This window comes from Tupaia chinensis, unplaced genomic scaffold, assembly GCF_000334495.1.
Source record: "Tupaia chinensis unplaced genomic scaffold, TupChi_1.0 Scaffold000217_1, whole genome shotgun sequence".
Taxonomy (NCBI): domain Eukaryota; kingdom Metazoa; phylum Chordata; class Mammalia; order Scandentia; family Tupaiidae; genus Tupaia; species Tupaia belangeri.
The window spans coordinates 3,347,429-3,366,129 of NW_006159692.1; the positions used below are offsets into that span (position 1 = coordinate 3,347,429).

General features: G+C 40.7%; 1 protein-coding gene across 5 annotated transcripts in view; it reads left to right on the forward strand.

The window, feature by feature from the left end:
* PCGF5 (polycomb group ring finger 5) overlaps positions 1 to 18,701 on the forward strand; it is an 84,348-nt gene that overhangs the window by 40,010 nt on the left and 25,637 nt on the right. For all 5 annotated transcript variants that reach the window (XR_003549284.1, XM_006147632.3, XM_006147634.3 and 2 more), the window contains 4 exons: positions 5,287 to 5,383; positions 10,002 to 10,057; positions 10,176 to 10,235; positions 12,930 to 13,078. Coding sequence is in view for 4 of the 5 variants with exons in the window: in XM_006147632.3 (XP_006147694.1) it covers positions 5,287 to 5,383; positions 10,002 to 10,057; positions 10,176 to 10,235; positions 12,930 to 13,078 (362 nt within the window). In the remaining variant the exon portion in view is untranslated. The remainder of the gene's footprint in view (positions 1 to 5,286; positions 5,384 to 10,001; positions 10,058 to 10,175; positions 10,236 to 12,929; positions 13,079 to 18,701) is intronic.

Consider the following 18,701-nt stretch of genomic DNA (forward strand, 5'->3'; position numbering starts at 1 on the left):
TCAGCAGAGAGCCAAGTCCTTGAATGGGACAGTCTAATAGGCACTACCCAGTGAGGTTTTTGTGACCAGCCCTGGCCTCCCTCTGCCAATTTATGCAGAGTCCTGGTGCTAATCTCCCAGATATTCCGATTCTATTGTTCTGGGTTGGAACTTGTGAATCTAGTCTTTAAAAGAAACTTACTGGGGGCCGGCAGGTGGCGTGCTGGTTAAGGGTGCTAGACATGGCACATGGTCGACCATGGTTCAAGTCCCAGACTTTTTGGCTTGAAAGTCACTCCAGGGTCATGTACATGCATGCCCAAAGTCCCAATAGGAGAGTGGAGGAGAAGGGATTGCAGCATGGCCATCCCTCCAGAGGGTGATTTGTCACTTTCTGTCTCTCTGTTACATGCTCCCTATAGGAAAAAAAAGCTTATTGGTGATTGAGAAACGTATCTAAATTTTAAAAACTACTATTTTAGATGACACAATGACCATTTCCCTATTAATTTATACAACAGCCTAGCCCAAATCCAAGAAATGGTAAACGTTACGAATTCACTTAGTAAGCTCTAGACAGAAATGTAGTGATGTTTGTGATGAGCTAGACATAAAGATCATTTGAAGCTATGAAACTGTGATGCCAGGAGCCATGTTATCCAATCTGAGATGCATTGTGTCGTGGTTTGGATTTTGGACCTGGGGCTTCACAGCCCATGGACGGTGGCCATCTCTGCTGCACAGCTGGACAGCTGTGGTCAGCCTGCCCAGGCCGTCCAGTGCTGCTTACCATTTGCCAAAGGCGGATGGTAACAGTCCACACTGTAATCCACTCAGATCCCTCAGCCCAGAGGCTGATATTTGGTTAGTGCTCAGTAAATGTTAGCTCTGTTGTTATTTAAGTGTTTCTCCAGCTGGGGGTATCTTTGGTGAGCCTAACTCCCTCCGACCCAGGTGTTTCTTGAGGCTGTCGTATCTGTCTGTAGCCGGACTAAGAATGAAGACTCCAGTTGGCCTGTACACGTGTCTTAAGCATCACTGGGACCTTCGAACTTCGTCCTCACACCAGTTGAAATAACCAGTTAGAGAGCTTGGCATCAAATCTTCAGTATATTTTTAAAATGTGCCTTATACCTAGTGTAGACTTCAGATTATAAATTAACAATTAAAGATGAGTTTAATAGTGATGAAAAAGTTTTTAAAGCATCTTAGGGAAAGCAAACCATCCTTTTACTGTTTGTGTTTTCACTCAACTTCTGGCCCAAGTTTCCTCAAATTCTAATTTATGTAAGGTTGTGCTTTATTTAACAGCTTTCAAAAGCCATGTGCGAAATGTAGTTTTGAGGGGTTTTTTTAAAGGAACAAGTAAGCTACTTAAAAGGATTATTTTGTGTAAAATATAGTTTAAAAAAGATTTAATTCTAAAAATAGACATATTTAAATCTCTTAATTTAAGGAATAAGTCATTCTTGTTTTATATTTTGTAAATCTATGAGAAGAGACTGTATCATGTAGACATGCATTATTTAAGAAAATGAACTCAGGTTCAAATTCTTAGCTTTGGGACCAGCAGTTGGCGTAATGGCTATGTCGCTGGACTCCCATGTAATCAACCGCTGTTCAAGTCCCAGACCTGGTGGCTTAAACTCACGATGAGCACGTGTGCGTGTGTGCGTGTGTGCCCAAGATCCTGAGAGGAGAATGGAGGAGAAGGGATTGTGGCATGGCCATCTCCCCTGGGAGATGATTTATCGCTTTCTGTCTTTCTGTCTTTCTCTGTCTTTCTGGCAAGCGCACGCGCCCTATAGCAAAAACGTCTCCAAAAAAAAAAAAAAAATTCTTAGCTTTAACCACATACTAGCTTCATGATTTTAGGCAACTTACTAAAGTTCTCTATTCATTTCCTTTATCCATAAGAGGCCTAATAATGCCACCTAATTAATGTGGTTGTAGTGAAGTGAAGATTCTATTATTAGATTGTACTGAATTAAGTATATATTGATTAAGACACATTATGTACATACATACATGTTGAATATTCTAATATATTCAGGATGCTGCCTGGTACATAAGAAAAAGTGAGAAATCAACCCCCAATGGCCACACCACAATCCCTTCTTCTCCTCCATTCTCCTCTCGGGATTTGGGCATGCCTACACACATACCGGGCATGATTCTCAAGCCACGGAGTCTGGGACTCACACTGAGGCGGTCATGTTGGAGTCTGCCTTAACCACATGCTACCTGCTGGCCTTGTACATAAACTCTTTTAAGTGTTAATGATGATTGCCGCCAGCAAATCATCAGAACAAAACTGGAGTAGAAATATTATGTTGTATGACATCTGAAATTTTCTAAAGCTACCTAAAAAAAATTAATGAGAAGCTTTTTTATTTTCATCTATAAAAAAATGCTTTAAAAATTTGTATTAGAAAGCCTGGATTTTAAGTCTCTGTGCTGCCATTCACCAGAGTAGGCAGGTGATCTGGCCTGTCAGAGACTCTCTCTCTCTCTCTCTCTATATATATATATATACACACACACACACACATATACATACACACACACACACACACACACACACACACATAATTTGCTGTAGGGCACGTGTACTCCCCAGAGCGAGAAGGAAAGTAAGAAAGCACCCCTCTAGGGGATGGGCACACTGCCGTCCCTTCTCTACTGGTCTCCTTCTGGGATCTTGAGCATGCACATGCATGCACCTGACATGATTTGGAAGCCACCAGGTCCAAGACTCAAACCACGGTCAGCCACGTGGGAGCCCAGTGACGTAAGTGCTATGCCATCTGCTGGCCCTGAGTCTCAGGTCTCTTTTACCAGCAATCATCTCGCCCCTGGGAGAAGAGGGACCCACTGCTAGCCTCTTGGCTGACCTAGGTGAGGACTTGCTCTGGGCGTGCCACGTACCTCTCCATCTGGTCAGGGCTGATGGACAGCCAGGGTGGCCGAACCCACCGAGTGTGTAAGCCTTTTGAACCTCAAGGGTCAGAGTTCCAGGTCAGGATGAGGCTTTGTAAAAAAACCCTTCACTCATGTCTCTTACCTATCCTTTGTGCCTTTTTCCCATATTTCTAGTGTCTCTGGGAAAAGAGCAAATACCAGTAATCTTCTAAAGGAATTCAGCTTTTCATCCTTCAACTTAGCATAACTAGGCAGTCCTCTCTTGCCAAAGACTATTTTGGCTTTTTAAAAAATATTTAGGGGACCAGCAGATGGCATAATGGTTATGTCACTGAACTCTCCCATCTAGTTGACCACAGTTTCAGTCCTGGACCCAGCAACTTAAAATTCACGCTGGTAGTGTGTATGCCCAAGTTCTTGAGAGGAGAATGGAGGAGAAGGGATTGTGGAATGGCTATCCCCTGTGGAGGAGTGAGTTCTCAATTTCTGTCTCTCTGTCTCTCTCTGTGTCTCCAGCAAACATACATGCCCTATAGCAAAAATCTCTCTTAAAAAAAAAAGTTTTATATGATAGCACTAAACTAACTTTTCATTAAGCTCTTTATCAAAGGTTTTCTGATACTGGCTTTCACCCAAACTTTGGAAAAGCTGTAGTGAAGGGGCGCTATCCTGATAGTTGTGTGTAATGATGAGAACGGTAGTGATTATGGGATTCGGGTTTACTTACCCAACACAGAATCTGCTCAGATGTCTCCTGCCCTGATCACTGTATCGAAAATATCTGCGTGCTCTCTACACCTTTTTGTTGAGGGGGGAGCAGTTGGAGATCTCCATCACTAACTGAAATGATTTGTTTGCCTTTCTACATAGATTGTAAGGTTCATAAGGATGTGGGCTTTCAGTTACCCCCACATGCCCAACTCCTAGTGTACTGTCTAGAATTCAGGTGGATAAACCGAATGTTCAGGTATTATCTCCTGCGTGTTCTAAATGAACTGTAAAGTTAGATACCTGACAGAGTTTTCCCAACTATTGTTGCTCCAGCCAGCACGGGCTGTGTGTTTGAATTTCCAGACCTGACCTCAGTGGCAGGAATCCTGGTGTTTGCTTTGACCGTCCTTTAGATAAACTGGACTTCTTGTAGATAACGAGGATCTCAAGGTGGGGAAGAGAAGTAGCGTGGAATGTGGTTGCACAGCGGGTGGGCCCGTCTGTGCAGCAGGTCAGTGTCTGGTCGGAGAGGGTAATAAACAGATGGGTGTTGGGGTCGGGCATCTGCTTGAAATTTTGTAGTTCTAGTGCCGTAAATGCCTGTGCGAAACTGGGGCAAAGCAGTTGGCATAATAGGTGGCAGCAGCTTATGTAAAAGCAAGCAATTCCTAGTCAGAGAATTGGCATGAGACAGGCTGTGTAAGCTGCGGCCAAAGTCCACAAATCATGTTTTCGTTGTCTTTTAGGATATTTGTTGAAAAGTTTCAGTATCCCTGTCAGCTTATTAATTATCCTCCCAGTATATATCTTGGGCCTTCATATGGCTGGATACCATTGCTCATGCTTGTGTTCCATTGGGCTCTGGTCCCAGGGAGCACAGGCCCATCATGCCCTGCAAAGACCAGCACCTCCGTGGTATTTGCAGAATGGAATTCCATTCCCCGCTCCCAGTTCATCCCAGGAGCATCCTGCCAATGAAAGTCATCCAAACATGTTGAAAACTCTCAAGTTTTGTTTGCATCCACATAAATTTTTAACTAAAAATGTAAACGCAGGGGTCAGCAGGTGGTGTAGTGGTTAAGGCACTGGACTGCCATATAGCGGACTGTGGTTTGAGTCCCAGATCTGACAGCTTATGAGTCACACCAGGCGCATGTACATATGTGCCCCAAATCCCAGGAAGAGAATGGATAAGAAGGAATTGCAGCTTGACCATCCTCTTCGGGGTGGGGGTGGGGGATTTGTCACTTTCCCTCTCACTGTCACTGTCTGTCTGCCTCCAGTGGGCATGCACACCCTATGGCAAAAACCTTAAAAAAAAAAAAAAAAGTAAATGCACACATCAGTCGTACCTCTCTGCCTAGTCTGTCTTTAAGTGAAAAGCCTGTTTTATGTACATGCACCAGCTGTTTTGGACTAATGCTGGTAGAGTAGTATTTCCTTCGTGAATATACATAAGAAAAATAACAAACAAAATAGATACAGTTTTTATATGATGGCAATGGGCTTTAATTTCATATGATTGTTGTAGTTTTATATGTTAAGGTTTTATAAAGTTTGATTAAATAATAGTATTTGACCTACAGTTTTAAGGACTGCTACCCTTAGTTTAACTTTAAATTTAAGTGACAGTTGAAATGATGTATTTTAACCTAACCGCTTCTTTCTTCTTAGTCTGTAAGACTTGTATTGTCCAGCACTTTGAAGACAGCAATGATTGTCCAAGGTGTGGCAACCAAGTCCACGAAACAAACCCATTAGAAATGTTAAGGTAAGGAGTATACTTAATAGTTCATGTCATTTAAATAAGCTGTATACGCTCTTAATGTCTGTCATACGTCATCATCTTTTGGTGTCCTGACACAGTCAATTTAAGTCTTAGGGATTTTATGATTTTCACTTTGATGTGTTTTATTTTTAATTATCTTACTAAGAGTTCGATACATCTGTACCTCTTAAGTACGTAATAAATATATTTTCAAATTAAAATTGTAAGAGTGACTTTAGTTGCCATTATTTTCAGTATTTTAATACTTTACATTTTGTTGTGTTATATGGTAGTGGAAAAGGGACAGAGCTAATAGTGCTTCTCTAATTCAAAATCCAAAATTCTTCAGAATCCAAAACTTTGAGCAATGACTCAGAGCCACAAGTAGAAAATTCCACACCTGAGCTCATGTGATGAATTGCAGTCAGAATGATGCCATACAAAAAGTATTGTGTAAAATTACCTTCGGGCCATGTGAATATAGTGTATATGAAACACACATGAATTTGTTTGTGTTTGGTCTTGGGGTTCCATCTCTAAGATAGCTCATTTATGTATATGAAAATATTCCAAAAATCCAATAAAATCCCGAATCTAAACCACTTCCAATCTCACACATTTCAGATAAGTAATAGTAAGTGTGTACTGTGAACTTCTGAAAACTTACGTATTCAAAAAAATAGTATGTAAACATCTATGTAAAGTTTACTTTTTTAAAAAAGAGTACATGTGCTTGCTACTCAACTTAAGCAGTATAATCACTTATTTTTAAGATTAAGGTCTTAATCCAAACCCTTTTATTCCCGATTAGGAAATTGCAATTTGTAGACGTGACATGACTTACCTAAGGTCCCACAGCTCATTTCTTATGTAAGTTACTTCCCAGTCACAGGCCAGGTGTCCTCACCCCTAGACCCATCCTTTCCCCACTGTCTCTTCCATCGCTCGAACACAGCCCATGTGATCAGAGGGAAGTACACATCTAAAAATAGAGCCAGGTCATCTCTGAAACCTTTTCTAACTCTCTTATAGGTATACCTGCCCTCATTCTACACATCTGGATTTGAAAGTTTACATTTCAGACCTTCCCCCGGCCCCCACCAATTTCAGTGCCTGTCGTTGGGTAAATGTTTATCACCAGTAGTTCCCAAGTGTGATTTTCAGACCATTAGTGTCTTGTTAGAAATGGCAGCTCTCAGACCCCACTGGAGACCTCTAGGTTAGCAAACTCTGCAGGTGATGTATAATAATATAGACTCATATTTGGACATTAACCTGCTATAGTTTGTACTTCGGAGCAAGGCTTTGGCTAGCCCTGTTTAACGAAGTGCTTCTCACCTGAAGTGATTTTGCACTGTAAAATACTTTCAGCAATGTCTGGAGCCCTTTCTGGTCATCAGGTCCGGTAGTTAGGACCTGGGGGTTCTGGTTAGCATTCTATTGTGTGGGACAGCTCCCCACAGACGTTACCCAGAGATTATCCAGCCCAAAGTGGCAGCTGGCTGAGGTACAGAAACTGGTTTACAGAGCTCAGAGAACAAAGTTCTCTTTCACATTTTTTCCTAATGTTTTTATCAAAAATTTTAAAAAATATTTAGTTATTATGTACTCTGTTTTAAAGTGCTACTTGTAAGGTAATTTATCTGAATCTTTCGGTCTGACATTTAGATACCTGGAGAATTCCAGTCCGTTTAACCACATGAATCCCCTGGCTAAGGAATGATGTCATATATTTTTAAAACTTACTTGGGAACAGTTTCAAATTTAGAAAAAGTTGGGAAAATTAAAGTAGTACATGAGATACTTGTATTCTGTTTACCCAGATTAGCCTATTGTTAAGATTTTTTTTCGTCATTTGATTTATCATATATATTGCATGCTCTTGCTATTTTGTTCTGGATGATTCTATGGTAACTTACATGTATTACTTAAGTGCTCTTAAGTACTTTAGTGTTTACTTCCTAAGAATAAGGATATTGGGACTGGCAGGTGACATAGAGGTTAAGACATTGGATCCTACATGACCGACCACAGTTCAAATCCCAAACCCAGTGGCTTAAAAATCATGCCGCGTACTCGTGTATGTGCCCAAAATTCCAAAAGGTGAATGGCAGCCCCCCTGGGAGGGGCGACTTCTCACTTTTCCTCTCTGTCTCTCCCAAGCAAGCACATGCGCCTTAAAGCAAAAAGCTAAAAAACATGCACCTAAAGCAAAAAGTAAAAAAAAAAAAAAAAAAGAACAGAAGGATAATAGGAAATGATGTCTGTTACAAAGGTGGTAAAGCAATTCACCCTCCACGTACCCAGTCTCAGGAGGCTGTTGGAGGATGTGCAGGAGTTTAATTAAACCCAGAAAGAAGGGACTCTAACGTAGAAGGGAGAGAGGGGATGTGACAGTATGCAGCGGGCCTGGAGACACGATGTCTGAGTCGGTGCTGTCCCGTACGAGGGCCGTGAGCACAGAGTCTGGTACCACTTGTGGTGTTGCTAGTACAAGTGAGGAAGGAAATTTCTAGTTTAATGTAATGGCAATTAAAGCCTAAAACAGTGTACGTATTTTCCCATTAACTAGAACTTTATTGTTAAATAACTAAAAATTACATTTTATGAAATTATGTAATATATAAACAAAGCAAAGTTAGTTTCGCATAAAACATATAAATTACTTTTGTTAATGTGCCTACTAGAACATCTCAAATTACATACTTGATCACATTATAATTCTCTTGGCCACTGGTGCCGAGGTAGATGGTAGGGACGAAATCGCGAATTCCTCTGAGGGAATTGTCCACTCAGCAAACGTTGACTAAAGCTGCTGTGTGCAGTTACCATTTCATGTGCTGAGACCCGAAGAGTGTCAAGTATGGAGCAATGGCGAACATTCCATTGAGAAGATGAGGTTTAGGAGGAGCTGGATAAAGGAAAATCCTTAGGAACAAAGAAGGAACAAATTAAATAAGTGAAAACCAGAAAAAGGAAACTTTCAGGGAAGCAGTATTAGGCAAAACAGAAATTTGTTTTTAATTGTTTGAATTTTAGATTTCAATTAAAAAAATAAGCCTATTTAGTGTGGATGTTATGGATGGTTTTAAGATTTCACCGGTGTAAAAGAAGCAAGATACAAAGTATACAATAAAAATAATGTAAATTAATGCTTTCAGGTTTTTTCCTGTTAGAAGAAGAGATTGGGAAACAGACTAATAGATTAAGACAATGAGTTAATCAAAGGTTGTTGTCTTTTTTTTAGATATGAGCAATCTATCTTTCTCTTTTTATTCAGAGAAGAGTAACACTGCTTTTTTGTTTGGTTTTATTTTGTTTTTTTAAGTTTGCTGTAGAATGCGTGTGCTCACCAGAGACAGACATTGAGAGGGAAAGTGAGAAGTCACCCCCCAGTGGGGATGGCCACGTCACAGTCCCTTGTCCTCCATTCTCCTCTCAGCATTTTGGGCACACACACATACACACCAAGTGTGTTTTTGAAGCCACCTGGTCTGCGCTTCGACCACACAGTCAGCCATGCTGGAGCCAGCTGCCCTCCACTTCGCCAGCATCACACTGTTGAGTAGAATGAAAGGGACGAATGAGAAGAGGGTGTAGCAGGAGCAAGAGAACAGAGTGGAAGCAGTGAGACCATGAAGAGGAAGAGTTAGACACCAGGAAGAGAAAAGAAGAATGCCAAAGTACATAGTTAAATTCTTCTCTAGGAAGAGAACTTTTCTCTGGGTCCAGACCGGGCTCACTCAGGTACAGCGAGCTATGCGTCAGGTCAGGTAGGGTGCTCTGCTCCTCTGGGCCGAGATCTGCTGTGTGTTGGGGCGAGCCATCTGTCTGTGGCCTAGTCCAGTAGACCTCAGCAAGCCCCAGGCCCCCTTTCGCACAGTCTCTCGTCTCCAGGCTTGTCCTCAGGGTACTGTGAGGGGAGGGGAGAAAGCCTGTGGGAGTCTGGAGGCCTAGGCTCAGAACTGAGCAGGTTGCTCGTGCTACGTTTGCAAGTCTCGAGGCGAGCCTGTGGTCTCAGGTGGGGAAGTAGATTCTCTTTACCAAGGGAAGAATTTCAAACTCATGTTGAGAGGGTGTAAATATAGAGTTAAGTGAGAATTGAGACCACTTTTGTCATCAGTCAACCATGGTCGAAGGCTGGAAATAGCTGTGTTCTGTGTACAGAGATTTTTGGTATAGTTAGTGTGGTACATTGTGTAAGTTCTGTATTTTGTGATATAGAGATCTCCAGCCAGCCCGTGGCCCAGTGGTTGAGGTGATTGGGTCCCATATGCCTAACCCAACAGTTCAAGTCCCAGACCCAGTGGCTGGGGAATCACTCACACCAGGCATATGTGTATGTGTGTGTGTGTGTGTGTGTGTGTGTGTGTGTGCATGCTTCTAGAATCCTGAAAGGAGGTAGAGTGGAGAAGAGATTGCAGGATGACCATTCCCTTTGACGGGCATGCACAAATGGGGGTGGAGGCTTGCTGTCTTACCCTCTCTTACTATCTCTTTATCTCTGCCAAGTGCATGCACCTACTGGCAAAAAACAATTTTTTAAAGATTTTAAACTGTTCACATGTTGGAATTTCTTGTCTTCATTGTTAGTATATTCTTTTTCTTTTCCCTTTCAAAGGTTGGATAATACATTAGAGGAAATTATATTTAAACTTGTCCCTGGACTACGAGAACGTAAGTTGCTATATAGATTTTTGCAGGCTTTTGTGTTTTATGAAATCAGTGTTTTTATTTAAATATTTTGTGATTGTTCCTATGGTTTTTATACTCTTTTCTTTTTCTTTTAAATTAGAAGAACTTGAGCGTGAATCTGAATTTTGGAAGAAAAATAAGCCTCAAGAAAATGGACAAGGTGACTTTTTTATATGTCTGTATCTGACATCGTGTCTCAGATTAGCCTTTTGTAGATTTGGTGAATGAATATCTTACATCAAGCTCAAATTTGTCCTGCACAAAATTCATGCACCTCTTCCTTTGCATTATGAACCTTTTTTCTTTATATGAGATCTTATATAAATTGTATATAAACAATTGGCATATATCTGTATGTATGTGTGTACACACATACACACACATACACACTCCAGATTGTGTGTGTATCTGGAGTCAGTCCAGCCGAGGGTATTGTAAAAAGAGGAAATCGGACTTTAAGAAAAGGGAAATAAAACTGAACAGAGGATAATATTTCTCAAAACCAGAGGAAGGTGGAGTAAGAAAAGCCATCACCCACAATAAAGAGAGGACCTTTTGTTTTATTGCCTTTTTATGCTTGGTTTATTAGGAAAGGGAGCTGAGATACAGCTGAGAGTCAGATCAGGAAGTTTGCTCTGCTCTGAGCCTCTGGGTGAAGTTTTCCTAAGTAGAGCTCAGATGGTACCAACTTACGTGTCCTAGAGATTTGAGAAATATTTCAGGGTACCAATTTTTATCATTACCTGTGCTAAATGTTCAGATTTCTCCTCTAGGTTCCAGACAACTCCACAATTGATCACTTTTAATAACTTCAGCAGGTGCCAAATATTTCTGAGTGGAGAGAAAAGGCTTTTAGTATGGATATTGTCCACACAAAGGGGTATCTAGAAATACAAGGAAGTGGTATGCTTCCCCCTGGTTTCTTATTGCGAGATTTAATTCAAGATACCTGAAAACTGAAATCTCTCAAGAATGTATTTGTGTCCTTCCAGGCTCTTGTGGACTCAGTCTCCCAAGCGTGGCTTTTTATCCTTGAGATCATTTAGGATTGTCCATTGTATATCAAGGTGGATGAGAAAATGCTGTCTTTCTTTTTCACCTGTAAGATGGGCTCGCGGTTTATTAGTTTGACCTAACTATGCAGGGCTATTTTCCTATAGCAGGGGAGATTTAACAACAGTTGTGATGACAGGAACAAGGCAGCAAGGGACTGTCTTTTTATCTGTTACAATAAAATGGGCAAAGAAGTGAAGCCTGACCAAGAAACAGACTTAACTAAAAGCTTGTTTTATTCGAGTCCGCATTGCAGTTAAACTGTAGTGCTCCGGTGAGGACGTAGATAGCACACGGTTAGTTAAACGTTCCAGTTGTTGACCACCTCGTTCAGGAAGTATAGGGTAGGTCTTAGTGTATGACTGTATCCTAGACTGACTTGTGAAGGACATAGTCTCCCTTGTGAGTTAAATCTCCTCTTCCCATTGTTTTCTCCTCTTTTGAAGAATTTATGATGTTTGGTCCTTAATTTGGATGGAGAAGTTGATCTTTCCTTGGAGCTGGGAGTTTAGTTATCAGAGGTAGCTCCTGTCTGTGTAGGTTCTAAGTACATACGGAGAAGAAACAGAAGAAAGTACATAGGAGAAAGAGCACTTCACGTTTTATGGTCCATCCATGTGGCTTTTCCTACTGTCACTGAAGAGCAGTTGACCTGTCATTTCGGGGAACAGTTTCTACAATGTAATATCAACTAGCTGAGTTGTTCAGCTTTTAATTTAATCTTCAAATCATCCCTTCATCTCTCCTTTACCTCCAAAGCCTAGGTTTATTGCCTCTTTGGTATGTGCCCACGTGGTCCATTGTGCCTCCCCATCCTGTGCTTGCCCAGTGTTATTTTACTTGCCTGTGTTTCGTCCTGTACCATCCACGATGAGAGTGAGGATGAGAGCTCTGCAGTTCCCAGACGGTTCCCACAGGCCTAGCCTGGTGCACATGGAGCAGACAGAGGCACTCAGTCAAGGGAGTAAACAGAGTTGATTATTTATAGGCTGTGGGCATGAGATAGGTTAAATACATTTCTATATAACATGAAGTATGCCATTCAGATTTCTTTAATGGAGTTTTAACATGTAACAAAGCTATATATATATGTTTAAAAAAACCTTATTTTGTCCTCATGTGTTTATTTTTTAAAGATTTTTGTCATAGGGCTTGTGTGCTCCCTGGAGAGAGACAGTAAGAGGGAAAGTGAGAAATGATCTCTCAGAGGGGATGGCCATGCCTCAATCCTTCTCCTCCATTCTCCTTCTTGATTTTGGGCATGCATACACACACCCAGCATGATTTTCAAGCCACTAGGTCTTGTGCTTGAATTGCAGTCAGCCATGTGGGAATCCAACACCTTTACCACCACACCACTTGCTGGCCCCTATACTAACTGATTTTATAAATATCTAATAATCTGAAATTCTCAGAGCTTAAAGATAATATTCTAAAATGTGAAAAGTGAATATTTGGTTTATCGTTCAAATATGTGTACAGAATTTGAAAGTATTTTTATATCTTGTCCACATTCTAAAGTGGTTTCATAACTAATTGCAGTCCGTTTTATGACTAGATACAGCTAGACCTCAATCTTTTATCTGGATGTCCCAGTGAGCCTAGAAATCTTAGGCTATCTTAGTAACTCTGCAGTGGTTTTCTGAACAATTACTGAGTTGGCTAGAACATTTTATTTTTCAGTTATTCAAAATAGTTATGAAATATTTTTAAGTTAATTTTTGTTTTGATGATCACTGAATTGTTGTTTAACTTTAAAATCAGCTTTGAGTTATATCTAAGTTTTGTTTAAATTGTACAGACGATACCTTAAAAGTTGACAAATCTAAAGTAGATGAAGAAGGTGATGAAAATCAAGATGATAAAGACTATCACAGAAGTGACCCACAGATTGCTATATGTCTAGATTGTTTACGGAATAATGGACAGTCAGGAGACAATGTAGTAAAGGTAAGTGGACAATTTTCTGATCCTTCAAAATATTTGCTTTCAAAATTTCTACTGGTATAATCAAATAGAATGTCCTTCTCTGGTGGTTTTGTACCTGCAAACGTCAAGTGCTTGCTTACCTGTCTTCACCACCCACTGACCTAGCCTAAGCTAATGCCGCCTCCTAGTGGCTAATGTAGAGAATTACATCTCTGTTTCTCCTATACTTTTGTTGGGTTCATATGCATTGTTTTATTTATTTTTTAAATCCACTCAGCTTGAGATTGAGATAATTTCACATCAGTCAATGGCTGTAAACTTTCTATTCCTTCTTTTTACTTCTATATTTTTATTTTCAACTTAACAAGCTTTACATGTCATGGCTAATACGTTTTATTAATAATATAATCAGTTGGTTTTGAAATGAAATTGGATGGTGTAAAAATCAAGTTCTTAAAAGCTCTTAGGTTTTTTTGTTTGTTTTTTGTTTTGGTGTTTTGTTTTGTTTTGTTTTGTTTTGTAATTGCCAGGAGTTCATGTGCTTGCCAGAGAGAGGCAGAGAGAAAGAGAGAAAACATGCCCCAATGGGGCATGGTGACACCACAGTCCCTTCTACATTTGTCTATCTTGTTGGGACTTGGGGTGTGCACACACGTACATCCAGTGTGTTTTACAAGCCACTGGATCTAGGATTCAAACTGCACCCAACAGTGTGGGGTCCAACTCCTGAATCACTACATTACAGGGCTGGCCCTCTGTTTCTTACAGAATTTCCAGTTTTAGGAAATTTCCTTCTGTGTATCTGCTAATTGAATCTTTTCTTAAGGGATGTTTACAGAAAACTTGAAGTGCCTTACTTGGTTTTATTTGGTCCTTAAATGCTTTCACTTAAATTCGTGTGTTTTACTTTTTAAATTTTTCATTTTAAAAGTTCACTACTTTAGCTATTAAATAGATTTTTTCACTTGTTCTAGCCATTAAGAATACCATTTCTCTTTGTATTTCATATTTTATTCAAATGCCTAAATTCATTTTCTCTAATTTTCTTTTACTTTGGTGTAAATCTGTAAGCCAGTGAGAGTTAAGGTTTTTACTGATACATTTAATGTTATTTTCCAATTAAGACACAAAGAACAATTCTTCAACTCAGATTGTCTAGCACCTTTCAACAAAGAATGTATGCGACCATAGTAATTTAAGGGATATTTGTCTGTTGGGTGGATATTAGCAGTGAGGATATAGTTAGTAACAGAAAAACCTACCATTCACGGTGCTTGGTTAGCTCTTCCATCTGCAGTAATAACAGTAAGAAAAGTGCTCTAGTTACGGTGGGTAGTTAGAGAAGGCCTATAACACGGGGCAGCAGTCTTAGCTGTGACCACGTCGCTGTTCCACTCTCCCTGTTGCTTTATGTTGCGGTTACAGCATCTCACCTTTGTCATACTTCTTTTTATCAGGGATTTTATAACTGACAGTCGTTCCAGCGAGCTCCTTTTTCGAAGGTCGCTCATCGCTCATAAAGATTATGATCACTCTTTAACTCTCTAATGCCTAAGTTTTCTCATAGTGAAAGCTAAGTCAGTGGAAAGGCTGGCCATCTTTTCATAAGTAAATGTGCTTCTCCACATGGTATCTGACATTTTAGAGATTTATCTGAAAAATTAACTGCTCCCCTTGCTGTTTTCCTCTTAGACCTCTTTGATGCTTCTCCAGTCCCGTCGACCTTTTGTCCATTCACTCTTCCCTCTGCAGACTCTTCTTCATACCTTCATTCGTAAAACAGCTGTTCTAGCTTATAAATGACTTCTGCCGTGCTGCCCTCTCCTCACCTCTCCCCCAGGCCATTTCTCCCTTGTCCCCACTGGTTCTCCCCCTTGCCTTCTACTTGATGTAGGTGAGTGTGTTCTCACACCTTCTCTGTATTCGTTCGAGGAGGTCGCTCCATTTTCCGCAGCTTTCAGCTATGCACAGGACTTTCAAATCCCTATTTTCAACCCTGCCATCTCTCCCAGGTGAAGTATCACATCTCTACTTTTAAATACTAGTTGAGAGTTTCACTAACAGCAGAAACTGAACATGTCTAAAGGCAGATTCACCATATATCCACGAACTTTACTCCAAGCTCAGTTTCAGTTAGGACCACCCTCTTCCAACCAGTCCTACAGGTTTAAAACTGTGGAGTTATCTGTGACTTTTAACTCTTTTTCCTTTAGCCAGTCACTAATTCCTGCAAAATTTTCCCAGTTCAGTGCTGCTCACAGTTATATCTTGATTTTTAAAAATCATTTCTTGAGCATTCTGTGTGCCCTTAATTTCTCTTCTGTTGTCCAGGGCGGTCATGACCAGTTTCAGAGGCCAGATAGTAAATATTTAGGTTCCGTAGGATACGTGGTCTTTGTTGCAACCATTCTGCTCACTCAGAGTAGCCATGGACAATAGTGAATGCACAGGCATGGTTTCTAATAAAATTTTCTTTACAAAAATTGGTAACCAGCCAGATTTGGCCTGAAAGCATAGTGATAGTTCCATTTTCTGGCCTATATAATCAAATTGCAACTCCTTACGTTTGTGTTCAAGGCTCTTCACTCACTAGCCCTCCTTCCCTTGGTAAATTTATCTCCCATTCAACCTGTTCACAAGCCGTCCTCTCAAGACAAATGAATGCTGCCTTATGTACAGTTTCTAACAAGTGTGTGTATACACGTTTGACAAAGGATTTGTACCCAGAGTATATAACGGTTCACATTATAAATATTTAAAGGCTTCTGAAACTGAACAGTCTCCCCTTTTTTTGGCACATTTTCCCCCCTTCTTATCACTATCATGGGTCTCTGTAAAGACCCAGGCAGAGACTGCTGTTCTTCTTGGTACTTTTTCCAACCCAGAGAATCCCTTCTCTGCTAGTCTGTGGACTCATATTTATCACTCCATTAGGGATTAGTTCGTTTCATATGTGTACACACACACACACACACACACACACACACACTTTTTTTAAGGTTTTGCCATAGAGCACATGCACTCACTGGAGAGACAGGCAGAGATAGAGAGAGGGAAAGTGAGAAATCAGCCCCCCTGGAGGGATGGCCACACCACACTCCCTTCTCCATTTTCCTCTCAGGATTCTTGGCATGCACTCATATACCCTGTGCAGTTTTTAAGTTGGGACTTGAACTATGATTAGCCATGTGCCTTAACCACCATGCCACCTGCTCACCCCTAGCATGCTGTATATTAAGAATACTCCTGAGGGTACCAGGCACTGATATTGTGTTTTATTTATTTATTTTAATGTGTCTTGTCCTTGAAGCTAGATTATGAACTCCTCAGAGGCCGAAGCACACTGCCTTCTATTGTTTTACAGCCTTCTTGACCATCTCGCTCCTCTGCAGGAGGAGGGGCATGATTCTCCAATGTGGCAGTGGAGTACATGCACGCATAGTTTATATAGTATACCCACTGTCTTTGTAGTACAGAAGTGAAGGGTAAGTGCAATTTGTTAGGAAAAGTAGAAGAGTGGGTACTGTATTAAAAATTTGCTTCTCCAGAAGAGCAATGAAAAAACTGCCAGAAGTATTCAGGATCAACTTTTTCAGAGATGGGATATTTAACCAAAGTCTTGCAGCAGTCCATGGAGCGTTTACTGAGAATGACTAACTCTCAGTGGAAACAGTGAGTTTTGCGGCATTTTAACGTGCCTTAATACCATGCTGCACTCCTCAGCTCGCAGAACCTTAAAAAAATAACAGCCTGCTTACTCATTGCCACCAAATAGGCAGAACAGAGGTAGAGCTCTTTCAAATCCTCATTGCTAAAGAATTGTCCTTATTGAACCCATCTGATTTTCCCCCTAAAAGACCCTCTGAGATGGCTATCTAGCAGTTCATTGGGCAGGTCATGACATATTTTTCCGGTTTTCTATTCAAACATGTATCATGACTTTCTTGATGACCCAATATATTTGACCTGAGTTGGAGCTTACCTAGTAGAAGATGCCTTTTCTGTGGGCAGGGGAAAGGAGGACTTGCTTAAATAATAATAATAATAATAATAATGCCCAAACAAACAAAAAATTACAGGGACCAGCAGATGGCACAATGGTTACATCATTGATCTCCCATGTAGTTGACAACAGCTTGAGTCCTGGACCCGGCGGCTTAAAATTAATGTTGGGTATGTTCTCATGTGTGCCTAAAATCCCAAGAGGAGAATGGGAGAGAAGGGATTGCAGCATGACCATTCCCCCTAGGGAGGTGGTTTCTCGGTTTCTGTTTCTGTCTGTCTGTCCAGCAATTTATGTATTTATATATTTATATATTTATATATGCAAATGTTTTAACCTTACCACTGCCCCAAAGTGTAGAAAACATTTGCCACAAATTTAAGAGCTGGGGAATGAGCTATTTGAAAAACTCTGACATACTCCTGAGATCTGGGACAGGACATACACACAGTTATATCCATGTTCAAGAAAGTTGTAAAGAGGCTCTGCATACACAGCAAGTGAAAGCTAAGGCAGAGTTGTCAAAAACCTGGTTGAGTGTTAGATGTGTAGATGTGTAGTCCTAAACACACGCACAGTTCTTCAGCAAAGATTGGCAGACTTACTGGCTTCAGGTGAGTAACTCTGTTCAATTGTTAGGTGACTTCTAGGCAGAAACTTCTATGGCTACATATGATAAAGAATATAGACTTCACGGAGTTAGCTTAGGAAAGTCATTGAACAGAAACAAAAACAATCACAATAAACCCTGAGGGACAGGAAGGAATGTGATTTCCAGTGTTACTACATTATATAGTTTGAAACATTCAGTTTCAGGACAAGCAGATGGTGTAATGGTTACATCTCTGGACTCCCACGTAGTCGACCATGGTTTGAGTCCTGGACTCAGCAGCTTAAAACTCACACTGGGCACATGTGCGTGCATGTCCAAGATCCCAAGATGAGAATGGGGGAGAAGGGATTCTGGCATGGCCATCCGTACAATGGGGTAATTTCTCACTTTCTGTCTTTCTGTCTCTCCAGCAAGCATCCACCCCCTACAGCAAAAATCTCTCTAAAAAAAATAATTTGTTTTTAACTAAAACAAACATTTATGAGACATACTAGCAAACAAAGTATAGCCCACACATGGAAAATGTAATAGTCAATAGAAACTGTTCCTGAGGAAGCCCAGATATTCCACTTACAAGAAGTAAGTTTTAAATTATCTATTTAAATATGCATTAAGAAGTAAAACCATATGTAAGCACTTAAATAAAAGAATGATATTACCAAATATAGAATATTAACAGAGAAATTCTTTTAAAATATTTTGGAGTTGAAAATCACAATACCTGGGGGACTGTCAGGTGTCATGATGGTTAAGGCGCTGAACTCCCTAGGGACCAGCAGTTGGCGTAATGGCTATGTCGCTGGACTCCCATGTAGTCGACCGCAGTTTGCGTCCCGGACCCGGTGGCTTAAAACTCATGCCGGGTGCGTGTGCGTGCGTGCCCAAGATCCAAAGAGGAGACTGGAGGAGAAGGGATTGCGGCATGGCCATCCCCCCTGGAGGGTGATTTCTCGCTTTCTGTCTCTCTGTCTCTGTCTGTCTGGCAAGCGCATGCGCCCTATGGCAAAAACCTCTCCAAAAAAAAAAAA